The sequence below is a fragment of the Procambarus clarkii genome, chromosome 23 (assembly GCF_040958095.1).
Source record: "Procambarus clarkii isolate CNS0578487 chromosome 23, FALCON_Pclarkii_2.0, whole genome shotgun sequence".
Classification (NCBI taxonomy): Eukaryota; Metazoa; Arthropoda; class Malacostraca; order Decapoda; family Cambaridae; genus Procambarus; species Procambarus clarkii.
Genome location: NC_091172.1, coordinates 33,882,615 through 33,900,192, shown reverse-complemented (window position 1 = coordinate 33,900,192; position 17,578 = coordinate 33,882,615). Strand labels below are relative to the sequence as shown.

The following is a 17,578-nucleotide window of genomic DNA, read 5'->3' as shown; positions in this document are numbered from 1 at the left end:
CACTCGGTTTCCACCTGTGTCCCCTTGTGCGTGTTCCCCTTGTGTTAAATAGCCTATCTTTATCTACCCTATTAATTCCTTTGAGAATCTTGAATGTGGTGATCATGTCCCCCCAAACTCTTCTGTCTTCCAGCGACGTGAGGTTTAGTTCCTGTAGTCTCTCCTCATAGCTCATACCTCTCAGCTCAGGTACTAGTTTGGTGGCAAACCTTTGAAACCTTTCCAGTTTAGTCTTATCCTTGACTAGATATGGTCTCCATGCTGGGGCTGCATACTCCAGGATTGGCCTGACATATGTGGTATACAAAGTTCTGAATGATTCCTTACACAAGTTTCTAAATGGCGTTCTTATGATGGCCAACCTGGCATATGCCGCTGATGTTATCCTCTTGATATGGGCTGCAGGGGACAGGTCTGGCGGATATCAACCCCCAAGTCTTTTTCTCTCTCTGACTCTTGAAGAATTTCATCTCCCAAATGATACCTTGTATCTGGCCTCCTGCTCCCTACACCTATCTTCATTATATTACATATGCTTGGGTTAAACTCTAACAACCATTTGTTCAACCATTCCTTTAGTTTGTCTAGGTCTTCTTGAAGCCTCAAGCAGTCCTCCTCTGTCTTAATCCTTCTCATAATTTTGGCATTGTCAGCAAACATCAAGAGAAATGACTATACCCAATGGGAGATCATTTACGTATACTGTATCAGAAACAGGATAGGACAGAGTAGAGTGTGTGTGTGTGTGTATAATTATCTAAGTGTAATTACCTAAGTAATTACACTTAAGTGTAGTTACAGGATGAGAGCTACGCTCGTGGTGTCCCGTCTTCCCAGCACTCTTTGTCATATAACACTTTGAAACTACTGACGGTTTTGGCCTTCGCCACCTTCTCACCTAACTTGTTCCAACTGTCTACCACTCTGTTTACAAAAGATAATTTTCTTATATTCCTCCGACAGCTTTGTTTAGTTAGTTTAACTCTATGATCTCTTGTTCTTGAAGTTCCGGGTCTCGGGAAATCTTCCCTATTGATTTTATCAATTCCTGTTACTATTTTGTACGTAGTGATCATATCACCTCTTTTTCTTCTGTCTTCTAGTTTTGGCATATTTAATGCCTCTAACCTCTCCTCATAGCTCTTGCCCTTCAGTTCTGCAAGCCACTTGGTAGCATGTCTTTGCACCTTTTCCAGTTTGTTGATGTGCTTCTTAAGATATGGGCACCACACAACCGCTGCATATTCTAGCTTTGGCCTAACAAAGGTCGTGAACAATTTCTTAAGTATTTCGCCATCCATATATTTAAAAGCAATTCAGAAGTTAGAAAGCGTGGCATAGGCTCCTCGCACAACATTCTTTATGTGGTCCTCAGGTGATAGTTTTCTATATAGAACCATCCCTAGATCTCTTTCTTTATCAGAATTCTTTAAAGATTTCTCACATAATTTATAGATTGTGTGGGGTCTATGTTCTCCTATTACACATTCCATAACATGGCATTTATTCACATTAAATTCCATTTGCCAAGTGTTGCTCAATATACTGTACTTATTTTGTCCAGGTCTTCTTGAAGGGCATGACAATCGTCTAGGTTTCTTATCTTCCCAATTATCTTAGCATCATCAGCGAACCTGTTCATATAATTCTGAATTCCAACTGGTAGATCGTTTATGTAGACAATGAACATTACCGGTGCAAGAACTGAACCCTGTAGAACTACTCGTGACATTCCTCCAATCCGATACCTTGCCTATGATTACGCCCATCATTTTTCTGTCAGTTAGGAAATTTTTCATTCATGTTAGAAGCTTACCTGTCACCCCTCCAATATGTTCCAGTTTCCAGAACAACCTGTTATGTGGAACTCTGTCGAAAGCTTTTTTTTAGGTCCAGATAGATGCAGTCAACCCAACCATCTCTTTCCTGTAAAATCTCTGTTGCTCGATCATAGAAGCTGAGTAAGTTCGTTACACAGGATCTTCCAGATCGAAAACCATACTGTCTGTCTGATATTATATCATTTTTCTCCAGGTGTTTTATCCATTTAGTTTTAATTATTTTTTCCAATATTTTGACTATTACACTTATCAATGATACAGGTCTATAATTGAGGGGGTCTTCCCTGCTGTCACTTTTGTAGATTGGAACTTTGTTAACCTTTTTCCACACATCAGCTACAACTCCTGTAAACAGGGATGCCTGAAAAATCAGTTGAAGTGGAATGCTGAGCTCGGGTGCACATTCTCTCAGAACCCATGGTGAAACTCCATCTGGACCAACTGCTTTGTTTTTACTTAGCTCCTTGAGCATTTTTTCCACTTTGTCTCTAGACACCTCTATGTGCTCTGTGTTGTTCTCTGGAATTCTTATTGTGTCTGGTTCCCTGAAGATTTCATTTTGTACAAACACACTTTGGAACTTTTCGTTTAATGTTTCACACATTTCCTTTTCATTTTCCGTGAATCTATTTCCCATTTTCAACCTCTGAATATTATCCTTTATCTGCAGTTTGTAGTTTATAAATTTATAGAATAGACCTGGTTCTGTTTTACATTTGTCTGCAATCCCCTTTTCAAAATTTCTTTCTGCCTCTCTCCTCACTGCCGTGTAGTTGTTTCTCGCATCTTTGTATCGCTGGTATGTTTGGGGGTTTGACAAATCATTTCCCAACTGTAGTTACCGGATGAGAGCTATGCTCATGGTGTTCTGTTCCCAATACTCTGTTATATCACACTTTGAAACTACAGTACTGACAGTTTTGGCATCCACCTCCTCTTCGCTTAACTCGTTTCCACCATCTACCATTCTGTTTGCAAAAGAGAACTTTTTAATATTTTTTCAGCACCTTTGTTCTGATAGTTTGAATCTGTGACCTTTTATTCATGAAGTTACAGGTTTCAAGAATTCCTCTGACAGTTTTGTCGATTCCTGTTAATCTTTTGTATGTAATGATTATGTAACCTCTTTTTCTTCCATCTTCTAGCTTTGTCATATTTTACACCGCTAGTCTCTCTTCTTAGCTCTTGTTTTTCAGTTCCAGAAGCCATTTTGTAGCATGTCTATGCACCTTCTGTTTATTGATATGCTTCTTGAGATATGGACAAGAAGTGAGCATCATACACTGGGCATCATGTACTGGACACCATACACTGGGCACCATACACTGGGCACCATACAATTTCTGTATATTCCAATTTCGGTCTCTCAAAAGTGGTCGCTCGCTATCTCTCTCTCATTCACTCACTCACTCACTGTTCATGACTTTTGTGATAGTAAAATTGGAATATGCAGTAGTTGTATGGTGCCCATATCTCAAGAAGCACATCGGTAAACTGGAAAAGATTCAAAGGCATGCTACAAAATGACTACTGGAACTGAAAGACGAGTTAAAAAAGAGAGGCTACAGGCATTAAATATGTCAAAGCTAGAAGATAGAAAATGAGGCAATATGATCACCACTTAAAAATTAATAATAGGAATTGACCAGATTGATAGAGAAATTCCTGAAACTGGCAACTTCATGAACAAGAGGCTGTCGATTCAAGCTAAGGAAACAAAGGTGCCCAAAAACTACTAGAGGATTTTCTTTTGCAAATAGTGATAGACAGTTGGAACAAATTGAGAAAGTAGTGAAGGCCAAAACTGTCAGTAGTTTCAAGGTGTTGTACAGTACAGTATATGACAGTGTGCTGGGAAGACGGGACACCACGAGTGTAACTCTCATCCTGTAACTTCATTTAGGTAATTACTAAGATACTAGGGAAGATAAAAGATGTAGACGATTGTCATACCTTCAAGAAGACCTGGACAAATTAAGTGTATTGAGCACCACCTGTGATGACTATTTCAGTTGCCTGAAATTTACATTCAACTAGATGAATTCTACCATCTACTGAAATCACTACATATAGGTAAGGCAGTAGGGCTGGATAAGGTCAGCCGACGACTGTTACACCATTGTGCAGACCTGGTGGCTTCGCCTCTCGCACGAATCTGCCAGCTCTGCCTAGCTCAAGGAATTTGGCCCTCTCTATGGAAAAAGGCAGATGTAGTTATGATTCACAAAAGGAAGTGTCATTCATTAATCAGTAATTACAGACTAGTTTCACATTCAACGACTGGAATTTTTTTGTTGAGATATTAATTTTTCATTAAGTGACAATTTGTCAAAAAGATTGATTGACAACCACATTGATTGATCATCATTGATGTTGTAGTTAATTGGGTTTAGGAAAGTTCGCTCTGCTGCTGACCTCTTGCTAAACGTCTTCACTAAGTGGCATCAGACACTGGACGATTCCAAAATAAGTTGTGTTGTTGCACTTGACATTATTGGAGCCTTTGTTTGGGTTTGACATTCTTGGCTACCAGCAAAACTTGAAGCACTTGGTATTTCGGGTATTGTGAGAGGGAGTGTGTGTGTGTGTGCATGAGTGAGAGTAAGAGTTCAACCCATTTTTGCAACAGGAATGAAAACAATTTTTTTGTGATATATGAAGTAGTGAGTAGTTTTCTTGCAAAGGATTATGTTACTCAGGAATTCTTGCCATATACGGTGATAAACAAGTAGGATTAACAGAACAACAGAAAATTAGGTAAGTACGGTATATTGTAATTCTTTTAAGATTGCTTAAAAATATTTCAAATGCTGTTAGAAATTGTTGCTTGGTATATGATATACCAAGCAAGTGCCCTCAGTAGTTCCCCAAGCTAGGCACTGGGCTAGTCAAATCTGAAGGAGATGCACCAGGCCTCTGAGACCTACCCTTAACTGGCAGCAACCAGGATTAGCATCTGGTTCTCTATGAGGCAAGGTGACTTTAGGAATCAGATCTCATCCTTGCCAAACTTTAGTGCAGCAAAAAGAAAGCCCCTTCTTGAAGATACTTTAGAAGGGGCTTTCCCCATGGAAAAGCAAACAATCATTACTGCAGTGTAATCACCTGATCTGTGATGATCTTGGCACCAGGTGGCATCCCAGGTAACCTGGGATCCAAGTCAGTCCGCCCTCTATCCCCTTCTCATTCACTTGCCAGGTCACAGCCTCGGTGAAATGTAGTCTCTGACGCGGCCCGTCTTCTGTCACAAACTTATGCCAAGTGGTGATGGCTATCCCTGGAATTTTAGTTCCGTCGGGGGAACTAATTAACCAAGACCTCGCAGAAATAAGCTAGGAGGAACAGCTAGATAATGCAAACTTAAATCAGTGCCTTGAGAAAATAGGCATTAATTGAGTACAGTACAGTACCCAGTAGCATTAGAAATATGCTCCTCACATACCACTAAGAAAAAAGAGAAGAAGGTGCAAATTTGAATGAAAATGTCATTTCCCTCTGTAGGCAAAGAAAAGTTACAAAACAACTTAACTAACCAACCATATTCCAAGAATGACAAGGAAGATTATGTAGAAAAATAGAAATGATTGAGCTAAAGTTTCAAAAATCCTATCTTTTCATATCAAATCTTTAACCAGGAGAGGCAAAGAGAGCAAAATGCCATCAGTGAAACAGAGGAACCCAGAATACTTTTTCTCCTATGCAAAATATAAAGCAAAAACTGTATCTAGTACTGTATTAGGAACGTGTGAAAGGGAGATGGAACTTTCACAGATGACAACAAATAAATGTGTGACGTACTGAGGATACAGTACAATTCTGTTTTTAGTGAATCATTGAACACACTGAAGATTGATAATCCAAATGAATTCTTCATGATTGTGACACCAAAATCAAATTGTATGCAAGATGTCACTGTAACCTCACTGAACTTTGAGGTAGCAATAGACAGCACGCCTGTGTACTGTGTAACACGCCCAGAGTCCTGAAATTCTATATTCGTCGAGAATTGCAAAAACCTATTACCACAGGCCCTAAACATCATTTGGAGATGGAGCCTAGATGCTGGTGTTATCCCTGACATACTGTACTGAAAACAACAGAAATTGGGCCACTCCACAGAAGAAGTAATAAAGCAAATGCCAAAAATTACCGACTGGTAGCATTAACATCACTCGACATAAAAATCTTTGTAAGAGTGCAAAGAAGCAAAATCAGAAAACACATGGAATCTCAATGTCTATATAATTCTGGACAACATGGTTTCAAAACAGGGCACTCCAGCCTCTCAGTTTCTATACCACTATGACATAGCCTTAGTTGCCATGTAGAAGCAGCAAAATGCTGATGTCTTATACTGGTATACAGATTTTGCAAACACTTTTAACCCTTGTGACCATGGTGTTATTGAATACCAAATGTGTACAGAAAGAATTACTGCAAACTAGCAAGATGGATGTTTATTTTTCTCATGAACAGAATGCAGTGTCAAAGTCAAATCCTGATCATCCACCGTGAAAAACTCAATCCTCCAGGGTACTGTGCTGGCTCCAGTACTCCTTTTCGTCTTCATATTGGACGTAGACAAGGAAACAAACTATAGTACCATATCCTTTGTAGATGACATTTGGATTTTTTAAACATTGATAATATAAAGGACACAGCAAACCTCCAAACTGATGTAACTCAGGTTCTTCAATGGGCTACTGAAAATATGATTTTTAATGAATACAAGTTCTAGCTCTTGTGCTATAGAAACAACAAAAAATTTAAAACGGAAACCAGATATAAAATGCAGTCAAATTCAATATACTGTAAAAGATTTGGAAGTATTCGTTTTGTAAAACTTTATTTTTAATGAATACAGGGAAGTAGATGTCACATCTGCAAGAAAAATGACAGGTTGAATAGCAAATAACCTTTCAAACAAGAGAAGCCAGACCAATGGAGATACTTTTAAGACACTAGTGCTCTCTAGGGTGAAATATTGTTCCACACTAATACCCCCATTCAAAGCTGGAGAAATTGCTGACCTGGAGAATGTGTAAAGAAATTTTACTACCCGAATCCACTCGATAAAATACAATATCTAGATTATGCAGGCGATGAGTCACAATAACATGGCTGAAGTATGTTGACCAGACCACACACTAGAAGTTGAAGGGACGACGACGTTTCGGTCCGTCCTGGACCATTCTCAAGTCGATTGTTGTGGTTGGCTTTGGCTTTTGTTGTGGTGGCCTTGGCCACACATTCTTGTTATAGCTCAGTGTTTTTTAAAAAATGCGTGGACTTATTGCACCAGCTTTTGGGGGCATTGTGACTTATGTGTCTTTGCCATAAAGGGGTCCTTGTTCCGGCTCTTGGATGCTTTCTGCAGAACTCCTCCTCCCTGTTTTTCTCACCGCTTGTATGCTTCACAGACATCACTAGTCCCAGATTTGCTGATGGCTCTTGTGTGAATTTGTAGCCTTTCCAAGCAGTGTTCCGAGATGTTTTCAGGTAGTGCCCAGCTGTATTGGTGGCAGCAGCACTTTGCCCATTGACCTGTAATTGGCCTGGAGTAGCTCTGGGGTCCTTGAACCACGTGCCAGTTCCCATTGCTATTGGTCCTGGGATTAGAGACCCTGCATCCAGGCATCCTGCCTATTGTTAATTTCCTCGCATTGTACTAGGCATTTTGTTTTTACCATTTGTTGGTATGTCCTTACACTCTTCCTCTGCGTTTCCTGGCTGCTTGTTAAGAGCTCGGGACTTGTTAAGGGTTGACCACTTGGGTTGACCTTTGGCTCTGCCTGGGATGTTCCTTGACCTTGATGTGCTTGTGTTGTGCTTCAGCACTTGGTCGCTGTGGGTGGTTCTCTACTCCAGACCCTCTTCTTCCATGGGTAATCCTTGGGTGTAATCCTTTCTGTTTACTGATTTGTTGCTTTTCAGGAATGTCGGCCTCCTCTGCTGAAGCCCTGTTGAGAGTTAGCTCTGGTAGCTTCTGAGTTGGCCCTACCAGAAATCAACCATTAAATTTAAAGAAACCTCTTTTTCTGGTGGAGCCCCTCAGTAGTTACATGTTCCCTTCCTTGTGGTTTGGGTTGGATTGGTTGGATTTGGCCAGCTTGTGAGTGATGTGATGGATGGGCTGACTGGCAACTCTGGTGACTTGGATTGCCACCTAATGGCAGTGAAGTGCATCACGATTAGGAATTTTATACTACGGTAGAAAACATTTCCGTGAAGAGCCCCTCCACCTCCCCGGAACTATACCGGGCTGATATGTGTATATTAGACTGTGGCATCAGTCAATTCGATTAGAGTTCTAGCCTAACGGGCTAGAACCTGACCTCCCTCAGAGAGGCAAGAGGAGCAGTGGCATATAGAAACTCCTGTGAAGGGGCTGCCTTTGGGGGCTGCTCCTTCTGGGTGCAGTCCCCAAGACCGCCTGAGTCTCGATGCCATGTAGACCCTGCCCTGACTCCAAAACCCTCAGAAGTTTGGGAACTGGCAGCAGGGGGGGGGAGGTGGGGGTGGGGGGGGGAGACAGCAGGACAGACCACAGCAGGGAAAGGATGAGGGAGTGCAGATGAAACCAAAGTCGAAGCGACTAACACCCCCAAATCCAGGTCCCTATAACCAAAGCGTGGTGTGGTGTGTTCTGTGGGCCTACCAGGGACCACGAGCCAGAACCTGGCCCCCTCAGAAGAGGCACGAGGAGCAATGGCTTATAGAAACCCCCGTGTGGTTGGAAACATTCTATGTCTGCCATCAACCGGGTCAGGCACCCAGAAAGGTAAGCATCCCAAGACAAACACCTGTTCTGGTGAAAATTGCTACAAATAGCAGAACAGGTGGATAGAACTCCCCATAAAGAAACGAGCAAACGATCATGACGTCACACGGTGCCGCGCTACCATCTGCTCAGCTCCCTCCTCCCCGGGAGGGGGAAGGAAAAGCCCTAGACCCCCGTGCCGGCCATCACCCTTCAGTTCCAAGGCTGATGCTAGAGGCTGAGGTCATGTGCTCTGGCTCCAGTGATTTTCAGCACTGTGCTTGGCGTATAGTGACTGTCCTCTAGGGGTGCGCGAGCCAGGAGTGATTCTACAGTACTCGGGCTGCATGCACCTAGGGTTATCGTCCCTGGGTGCCTTGTAAATACTGCCCTTGGGGCTTGGGGCCACCTTCCACAGGTTCCTTGGTGTCTGCCTCTGCTGGACCGATTTACTGCTCGGTTTTTCGGCCGCCCTTTGGGTACTTGAGTGTTTTGTCTTCCTTGTTTACCTTATGGTAAGAGGCAGTTTGCACTGGTAAGGGGCACAGGGTGCTGCGCAGCTTGTTTTCACCATTCATAGCGGCCGGCTCTATTCTATTTGGGTACGTTGTCCTTCTGCGGGGTTTTGTTTCTCTTTTTGTTTTTGCCTGGTGGGGGGGGGGGGGGTCTGCCTTGTGTTGCCCCTTAGTGCCTGATCTGAGCACGGTTCTTGTCTGGTGGTACCCCCTGCTAGGTCCCCGTGAGTGTACATGTCCCTGAGGTTAAGCTTTAGAGTGGTACTCGGTAGTTTGGGGGCCGGTTAGCAGTACCCTGCCTGGGATTCCCAGGGTGACTCTCACTGTTTTTGCCTCCATCAAGCTGCCTGTTGGGTCGGTGACACTTTCGACCCAAAGTCCTGCGAGTTTTGTTGCTTGCTGGTGACTCAGTTTACCCAGTGCAATGATAATTGTATGCGGGTACAGGCGGCGCAGATGTTGCATGTGTGTTTTAGGTTGTTGTAACGCGCTAGGTTGGTTGCTCACCCGGATGCCCCGAGGCCGCCTCTTTTTGCTTATAGGGACCCGGACTTGGGGATGATGGTCGCTTCGGCCTTGGTTCAGTCCACACCCCCTTGTCCTTCCCCTGCTATGGTTCGTTCTGCCCCCCCCCCCCCCATCACTGCTTCCGGCCCCGAAACGTCTGAGGGCTTCGGAGTTGGGACAGGGTTTCGATGGTCGTGAGACTCGGGCAGTCTCGGGGGATGCCTCTTCCGGTGTGGCGATGAGGCATTCGAGTCCGATCTCCCAGCCGAAGCCTCTGGGTCTGACCAGTGGACTCAATTCTGTCCGGCTTATTCGGCTGCACAGGCCTTTTCTTTTGAGGCCGGTGCTTTGGGGGATGACTTGGCCCCGGGTCCTGCGGTGGAGGATCCAGGGGAGGGGCAGACTTGGGGGGCCTTGGGCCCCGTTGGACCCCGCTTGGGTTTTTCTGCCCTCTGAGCAGGGCTTACTATTACAAGGAGTGAGGTTCTCTTTTCCCCCTCTGCGTACGAATTGGATTTGGTGTTTGCCCCTCCCCAGGTTCGGTTCCGTGTCCCCCCAGGTGCGTTGGTTCCATCTTTTCTGAGGTTTTCGGCTTCTCGCATCCAACCATCTGTGATGCAGGCGGCCCTTACAGCTTATCTCCTGCGTGATCTGTATTATGCCTCTGTTATGTATTCGTCATCTTTCAGGTTTGGGACGTAGTTCCCTTTTTGGGTCCGTTACGAGGTTCTGGGGTCTTCCTGGCTGGCAGACTGTCCTGTGTTTGATTTGGAGGCTTAGCATTCCTTCTGTTGTTCCCGCACGCTTGAGTGGCGCAATGCTTCAACGGTGGTTCAGGTTTTCCTGGGGAGCGACCTTGAGCACCTCAATGAGTGCTTGTTCGCTTCTGCCCTTTCCCGGGATGTTGGCATCGTGCAGCTGCATGTGCAGGTTCCCTCCTTTCGACTGTGCAGGTTGCTGAGGACTTGGGTGCACGTGACCTCTTGGCTTTGGCCTTGCATTTCTTTTCCCTCCTGGAGCTGTCTTCGGACTGGCTTGAGGATGTGGGGATGCTTGGGGCCGTTCCTGGGTCCAGTGCCTTGGGCTCGGCGGCTCGCTCATTGGCTGCCTTATTGAAGCTCTTTGCGCCGATGCTGCGGGATGCGATTTCGCTGTTTTATGCTTCCCGGCTCGCATGTCGGCAGGCGATGCTTGCCTCCTCTCTGGAATCGGCCTGGGCCCTGGCTCTTGGGATGTCTTCGCTTTTTTGTCCTCTGCTTTTTGTGGATTCTGCCGTGGCGCAGTATGTGCAGGCTGCTTCGGCTAGTTGTTGAGCCAAAGCTAGTTGTTGTTGCTTCAGCTGACTTGTTGGTTCTCTGGGGCCAGGGCTTGGGGTTCCTCTTGTTGGGGTAGGCCACTGGTGCCAGTTTCGGGTCCAGCCTCGCCTTCGGACCCGCCTTCATCTGGTTGTTGCGGTGTTCGCTCTATGCTAGGTTCGGGGTCTCGTAAGGGGCGCCGGCTCTTTTGCGGTTTGCCCCATTGATGGGGCAATGGGGGAGAGGCTTGCGCTGTTCGCTCATGCCTGGCCCCATGATTTGTGGACGTTTCGGGTCGTTTCCTTTGGCCTGTGGTGGCGTTGGGTAACCCCTCCTCCTTTGGGGGGTTTGGGGCTGGCGGGGCAGGCCTCTCCCCCTGTGCTCTGTTGAGTCATCTTGGAGTAGGTTCACTTGGGCGTGGTCGAAATGACAACGTCCCTCAGATGGGTTTCCCGTCTGTTCCCAGTACCGAAGTTGGACTGTGCGGACCTGCGGTTCATTCTGAACTTATACCGTCTGAACCACTGGGTTCATTGCCCCTCCTTTTAGATGACTACGCTGTCCCAGGTTTGGCTCCTGTTTGCGCCGGGCTCTTGGATGATGTCCCTGGACCTCCGGGATGCTTATTGGCATATCCCAATTCATCCAGGGTTCAGGGACTGGCTTGGTTTTGTTGTGGGGCGTTAGGGTTACCGCTTTCATTTTATCCCGTTCGCGTTGAACCTGGCACCTCGCGTGTTCACATGCCTTACCTGGGTCGTCATGGCCCGTCTGCATCTTTTAGGTGTTCAAGTATTGGCCTACCTCGACGACTGGCTGGTCTGGTCTCCCAGCTGGTCCTCTTGTCTGTTAACCAGGGATTTGGTTCTTTCCCAGCTCGCCGGGTTCAGGTTGTTGGTGAACTGGAGGAAGTCCCATCTGGTTCCCTCCCAGGTTTGGACCTGGCTGGGTCTTGTGTGGGACTTTTGGACCGCTTCCTTGTCTCTTCCTCCGGAGTCTCTCCTGCGACTGTGGTCCCACATGCGCCTGTTTTTTGGGGCTCCTGGGTCACCCGGCAGTTGCTCGAGGGGTCTGTGCGGGAGCCTGAACTCTGCGATGATGGTCTACCCACCGGGTCGGATTTGGCTTCGTCGGGTGTTTTGGTTCCTTCGGGGACGTCCCTTCCGCCTCTCTCACGATCGCTGGGTTTGGCCCCCGGGGGCTTTGTGTCGGCTGCTGCGTCGCCAGCGTCCTCTTCTGGTTTTTCAGGGTTCAGTGCTTTGGCGCCTACCCAAGACCTCGCTCGATGTGTTCACAGAAGCATTGTCTCTCCGCTGGGGCTTTGTGACCAGTGCTCACCAGGCCGGCTAGAGACTGTGGGGTCTGTCCTTCTGTCAGGCCCACAGCACGGTGCGGGAGTTTGCGCCAATGTGGTTTGCTCTTCGAACGGTTCGGGTCGCCCGCTGATCAACGATCCGGGTCCATTCTGACTGCTCCCCATTGGTTCATTGCCTGAACCGAGGGGGTTCGATGCGGTCCTTGGCTCTTTGGCGCTGGTCGCTTTGGGTGACTCGTCTGCTGAGTTCTCGGGGTTTGGCTCTCCTGGCAGTTCACGTGTGGGGGAGTGTCCAACGTCATGGCGGACGGCTTGTTTCATTTCGTTCCCCTGTCCACGGAATGGATGGTCAACACCGACTCCTTCCATTGGTTCTGCCAGACATTCAGGCGCCCCGAGGTGGACCTCTTCATGTCAGCGTGGTCGCAGCACCTTCCTCTGTATGTGGCGCCCTTCCCCGACTGCAAGTCTGGTGTCGATGCCTTTCGGCAGGTCGGCAAGACCAGTCGAGATGGAGGTTTCTGTACCTCTTTCCCCCGGTTCAGCTGTTGCTCCAGGTCCTGACTCGCTTGGAGACTTACCATTGGAGAGTAGTCCTCTTGGCCCTGTGGTGGCCAGCTCAGCCGTAGTTTCAGGCGCTGCTTGCTCGGTGTCCGAACTTGGAGGTTTTACCGCGGCTCTGCCTCTTCCAGCAGATCAGACCAGAGCGTTACATAGCTGGTTCGATCTTCTCCTCGAGTTTTCGCGTATGGTCTTTTTTACTCGAGTTTATCATCATCTCTATTGCTTCCTAAGTGGCTTCCTTGTTAGCGTCTCGCCTGCAGGCTTCGTCTCGGTGGCAGTATGAAGTTTCCTGGTGGTCCTTCCATTTCTTTTTGACTCTTCGTCGTTGTGCTTCGCTTTCAGTTCGGATGGTGTTGTCCTTTCTCTCTTGGTTGTTCCAGGACCGTAATCTTATACCAAATATTTGTTATTTATACCAAATATTGTCGCTTCGTATCGTGTGGCACTGGCAAAGCCGCTTCAGCTTGCTTTCGGTATTGATGTTACTTCTGCGCTGTTTCGCAAGCTCTCTCATGCGTTGTTTCACCTCTGGCCTGCTCATGCGCCGCCTGAGCCGTCCTGGTCTTTAGACAGGGTACTCTTCTTTCTCTCTCCTCCTTGGTTTGTTGTGGCTCCTTCGGTTCAGGATTGTTTCTCGAAGGCTCTTTTCTTGTTGGCATTGGCCTCGGGGGGTCGGGTCAGGGAGCTTCATGTTCTCCTCTGGCGCAAGGGTTTCTGCTCTTTCAGTCGTGGCGATTGGTTTGTTCGTCTGCAGCTGTCTCCTTCTTTCTGGTGAAGAATGTGATGGCTGCTTTAACAGAGGGGTCCTTGGGTTGTTGTTTGGTTGATGAGGCTGGGGTGCATCATCCTTTGTGTCCGGTTACAGCCCTCCGCCGTTATTTGTGCACCACGGCTTCTGTGTCCGGGGACATGCTTTGGGTTGATGCGGTTTTCCTCCTTCCCTGTTTGCGGGTGCGGGTCTCCCAGGTCGTCCTCAAGGTTATTAGCTAGCCAGCTGGAGGTCTATCCCCGTGCCCATGACATTCACAAGTTTGCTGCTCTTGCTGCTGTCTTAGCCAACATGTCCTGGGCTGACATTCGGCATGGGGTTTTTGGCAGTTGAAGAGGGTCCTAGCTGCGCGCATAGAATGCGACATAGAATGCTTCCAACCACATGAGGGATTCTATAGGCCATTGCTCCTCGTGCCTCTTCTGAGGGGCCCAGGTTCTGGCTCGTGGTCCCCGGTAGGCCCACAGAACTCCATATACATGACTGATGCCAAAGTCTGACATTAGCCTATCAGCCTGGATAGCTCCGGGGAGTCTCCGGGTCTCGCCCAGAAAATAGCGTTTCATTACATTCAATGTTTTTTTTTTTTTTTTTTTTTTTTTTTTTTTTTTCTCTTTCTCATAACTTCATATTTTCTGTTTATGCTACCCAGTAGGTCTGATCAGGATTCATAGATTGAAAGTAAATGTATTTACTGCTAACCTACAGTATTTTTTATCATAGTTTGCATTTTCTTAAGGTTGTTGCAGAAAAGCAGAAATTGGAGCGTGAGGTCACGTCATTGCAAACAATAATGGAAGATGATCGAAAAGAGATAGCTGACCTTCGACGGCAACAGCAGGTCAGCAACCTACTAGTACGAGCGTTTTCGATCGTAGATGGAGCATCACAAAACTAATCACTAACCCAGGCAAAGTGACTGGTTTTACAGCAATTCTTTTTTGGTATACTCACCTTTAATTCCTGTGAGCTCAAGCTGCACTCAGATATGTAACTAGTTCAGCAACTTTGAGTCTTGACAATTTTTTTTAATATTTTCCATTTACTCAAAATTCACTTAAGCCAACTGTTCTACTATTGAGAAACAAAGTTGCCAATCGTGTTGCACATTCTGACTTCCATAATTTCAAAGCTACGCTAATGATATTGTAGTCCACTCCCAAGTATTCCATGATGCTTCCCAATGGTTTTTTCCAAATCCATGATAAATGATTGATTTTATTCCAAGACTTGCAGTCCCTAAGGCTCTGCAAAGAAGGACTTCAGTAGGTGTGCCTTGTATTTTGTGTGATTCTTCTTGTATATTAGCCAAAATTTAATGCACATTTAACTTCAATCACTCCTTAATTTGAGCACAAATCCCCCCACCATTTACAGCTGTGACTGTTTGTCAGCTTTCAGAAGCGTTAAATGTTACTAGCTGAACTTAGTAGACTAAGTAGGTAGTCCTTACTCATCAAGCTTATTCTTTGCTCTGTCCTTTCTGTTAATGTTAACAAATAACAATTGTATAAAAAAAATGTGGTTTAATATTTATGGAAATTAATGCAGTTTGTTGGTGTGTTTCACTTGTTTCAGTATCCACTTTGGCTTTGCAATATCTCTGGGATGGTGGTGGTGTAATTGAATGTGAGACGAGGTTCTTTTTTTTTTTTTTTTTTTTTTTTTTTTTTTTTTTTTTTTTTTTTTTACCTATTTTTAGTGACATTTCTTTCCTAAAGTACAGTATTAGGTAATTAAAAAAAATTGGGAAACTCCAGATAATTAAAAAACAATAAAAACGTTTGTGTGTGTGTGTTTGTGTAATTACCTAATTATAATTATAGGATGAGAGCTATACACGTGGGGTCCCGTCTTCCCAGTATTCTTTGTCATGTGACGCATTGAAACTACTGATGGTTTTGGCCTCCACCAACTTCTCACTTAACTTTTTCCAACTGTGTACCACTCTGCAAAAGAAAACTTTTTAATATTTATTAGCACCTTTGTTTCCTTAGCTTGAATCTATGACCTCTTGTTCTTAATTTTACTGGTTTCAAGAATACCTCTTTGGCAATTTTGTCAATTCCTGTTACTATTTTGTATGTTTTGATCATATTGCCTCTTTTTCTTCTATCTTCTAGGTTTGGCATATTTTTATGCCTCTAGCCTCTCTTCATAACTCTTGTTTTTCAGTTCGGTAAGCCATTTTCTAGCTTGCCTATGCACCTTTCCAGTTTATTGATGTGCCTCTTGAGATATGGGCACCATATAGCTGCTGCATATTCCAATTTTGGTCTCACAAAATTCATGAACAATTTCTTCAGTATTTCACCAAGCAGGTATTTAAAAGTGATCCTGAAGTTGTAAAGCGCAACAAATGCTCTTCACAAAATGTCCTGTGTGAGTTCCACTGGTGACAGTCTACTATCCAGAACCACCCCTAGATCTCATTCTTTGTTAGAGCTCTTTAATTCCTTTACACATAATTTGTAGGTTGTGTGTGGACTATTTTCTCTTATTCCAGTTTCTAATAGTTAGAATCTATGGGTAGAACACCTGGAGAGTGATGACATAATAACGGACAGACAGTATGGTTTTCGAACAGAAAGATTCTGTGTAACAAATCTACAGTACTTAGTATTCTGATAGAGCAACAGAGATTCTACAGGAAATAGGTCACTGTGTATTAGGACCTAAAAAAACTTTTGACAGAGTCCCAGATAAGAGGTTGTTTTGGAAACTAAAATGTGCTGGAGTGGTGACAGAAAGACTTCTGACATGGATGAAAAATTTTCTGACAGACAGACGAGGGCAGTAATCAGAGGCAAAGTTACCTCATTGTTACATGTAATGTTATCAGAGGCAATGACTGGAGGAGTGTTACCAGCGGAGTACCACAGGGTTCAGTTCTTGCACCAGTAATGTTCGTCGTCTATATAAACGCTCTACCAGAAGAAATACAGAATTATATGAACATGTTTGTGGATGATGCTAAGATACTGGGGAAGATAGGAGACTCAGTTGTCATGCCCTTCAAATTGATCTAGGTAAAATAGGTGCTTGGACTGACATGTGGCAAATAGAATTCAATGTGAACAAATGCCATGTTATGGAATGTGGAATCTGAGAAAATAGACCACACACAACTTACAAATTATGTGAAAGAATTAAGAACTCTAATAACGAACGAGATCTAGGGGTGGTTTTGGATAGTAAACTGACACCATCAGCTGTTGTATGGTGCCCATATCATCAGTAAACTGGAAAAGGTCAAAGGCATGCTACAAAATGGTTTCTGGAACTGAATAATAAGAGTTATGAGGAGAGGCTAGAGGCGTTAAATAAGCCAGAAATAGAAGATAGAAGTAAAAGAGTTAATATGATCACCACTTACAAAATAACAACAAGATTTGACCAAATTGACAGAGGAATTCCTGAAACCAGCAACTTCAAAAACAAGAGGACATAGATTCATGCTAAGGAAACAAAGATGCTAAAAACATTTGGAAGTTTTCTCTTGCAAAAATAGTAGTAGTAGATGGTTGGAACAAGTTAAGTGAGATAGTGGTGGAGGCCAAAACCGTCAGTACTAGTTTCAAAGCATTATACGACGAAGAGTACTGGGAAGACGGGACACCACGAGCGTAGCTCTTATCCTGTAACTACACTTAGGTAATTACTTGGAACTGATGCTATGTTGGGTAGGGGGTGGGGGGGGGGAATCGGTAGAGGGGTTATGGAACAAATCCACAAGGGCCGTGCCGAGGATTCGAACCTGCGTCCGGGAGCATCCCAGATACTGCCTTAATCGACTGAGCTACGACAGGGTTAAAAAGAGTTGAAACCGAAGTTCTACTGAACTTACTGGATCCCGTAGCCTCTCCGAGGCACAAACCAGGGTTTTACACAACTCCCCCCTGCACTCGAGTTATGTCAATAGGCCGTTCTCCCTCTCTGCCCTTACATCATTACACATGGAATGTGTAATTATGGATTATGGAATGCGTGTGTTGGTTTTAGTGTGGCTGTA

At 45.1% G+C, this 17,578-nt stretch overlaps 1 protein-coding gene across 14 annotated transcripts in view; it reads left to right on the top strand.

The window, feature by feature from the left end:
- Nucleotides 1-17,578, top strand: part of Dlg5 (Discs large 5) — a 365,892-nt gene that overhangs the window by 224,634 nt on the left and 123,680 nt on the right. For all 14 annotated transcript variants that reach the window (XM_069330159.1, XM_069330162.1, XM_069330157.1 and 11 more), the window contains one exon: nt 14,306-14,407. In XM_069330159.1, the coding sequence (XP_069186260.1) occupies nt 14,306-14,407 (102 nt within the window). The remainder of the gene's footprint in view (nt 1-14,305; nt 14,408-17,578) is intronic.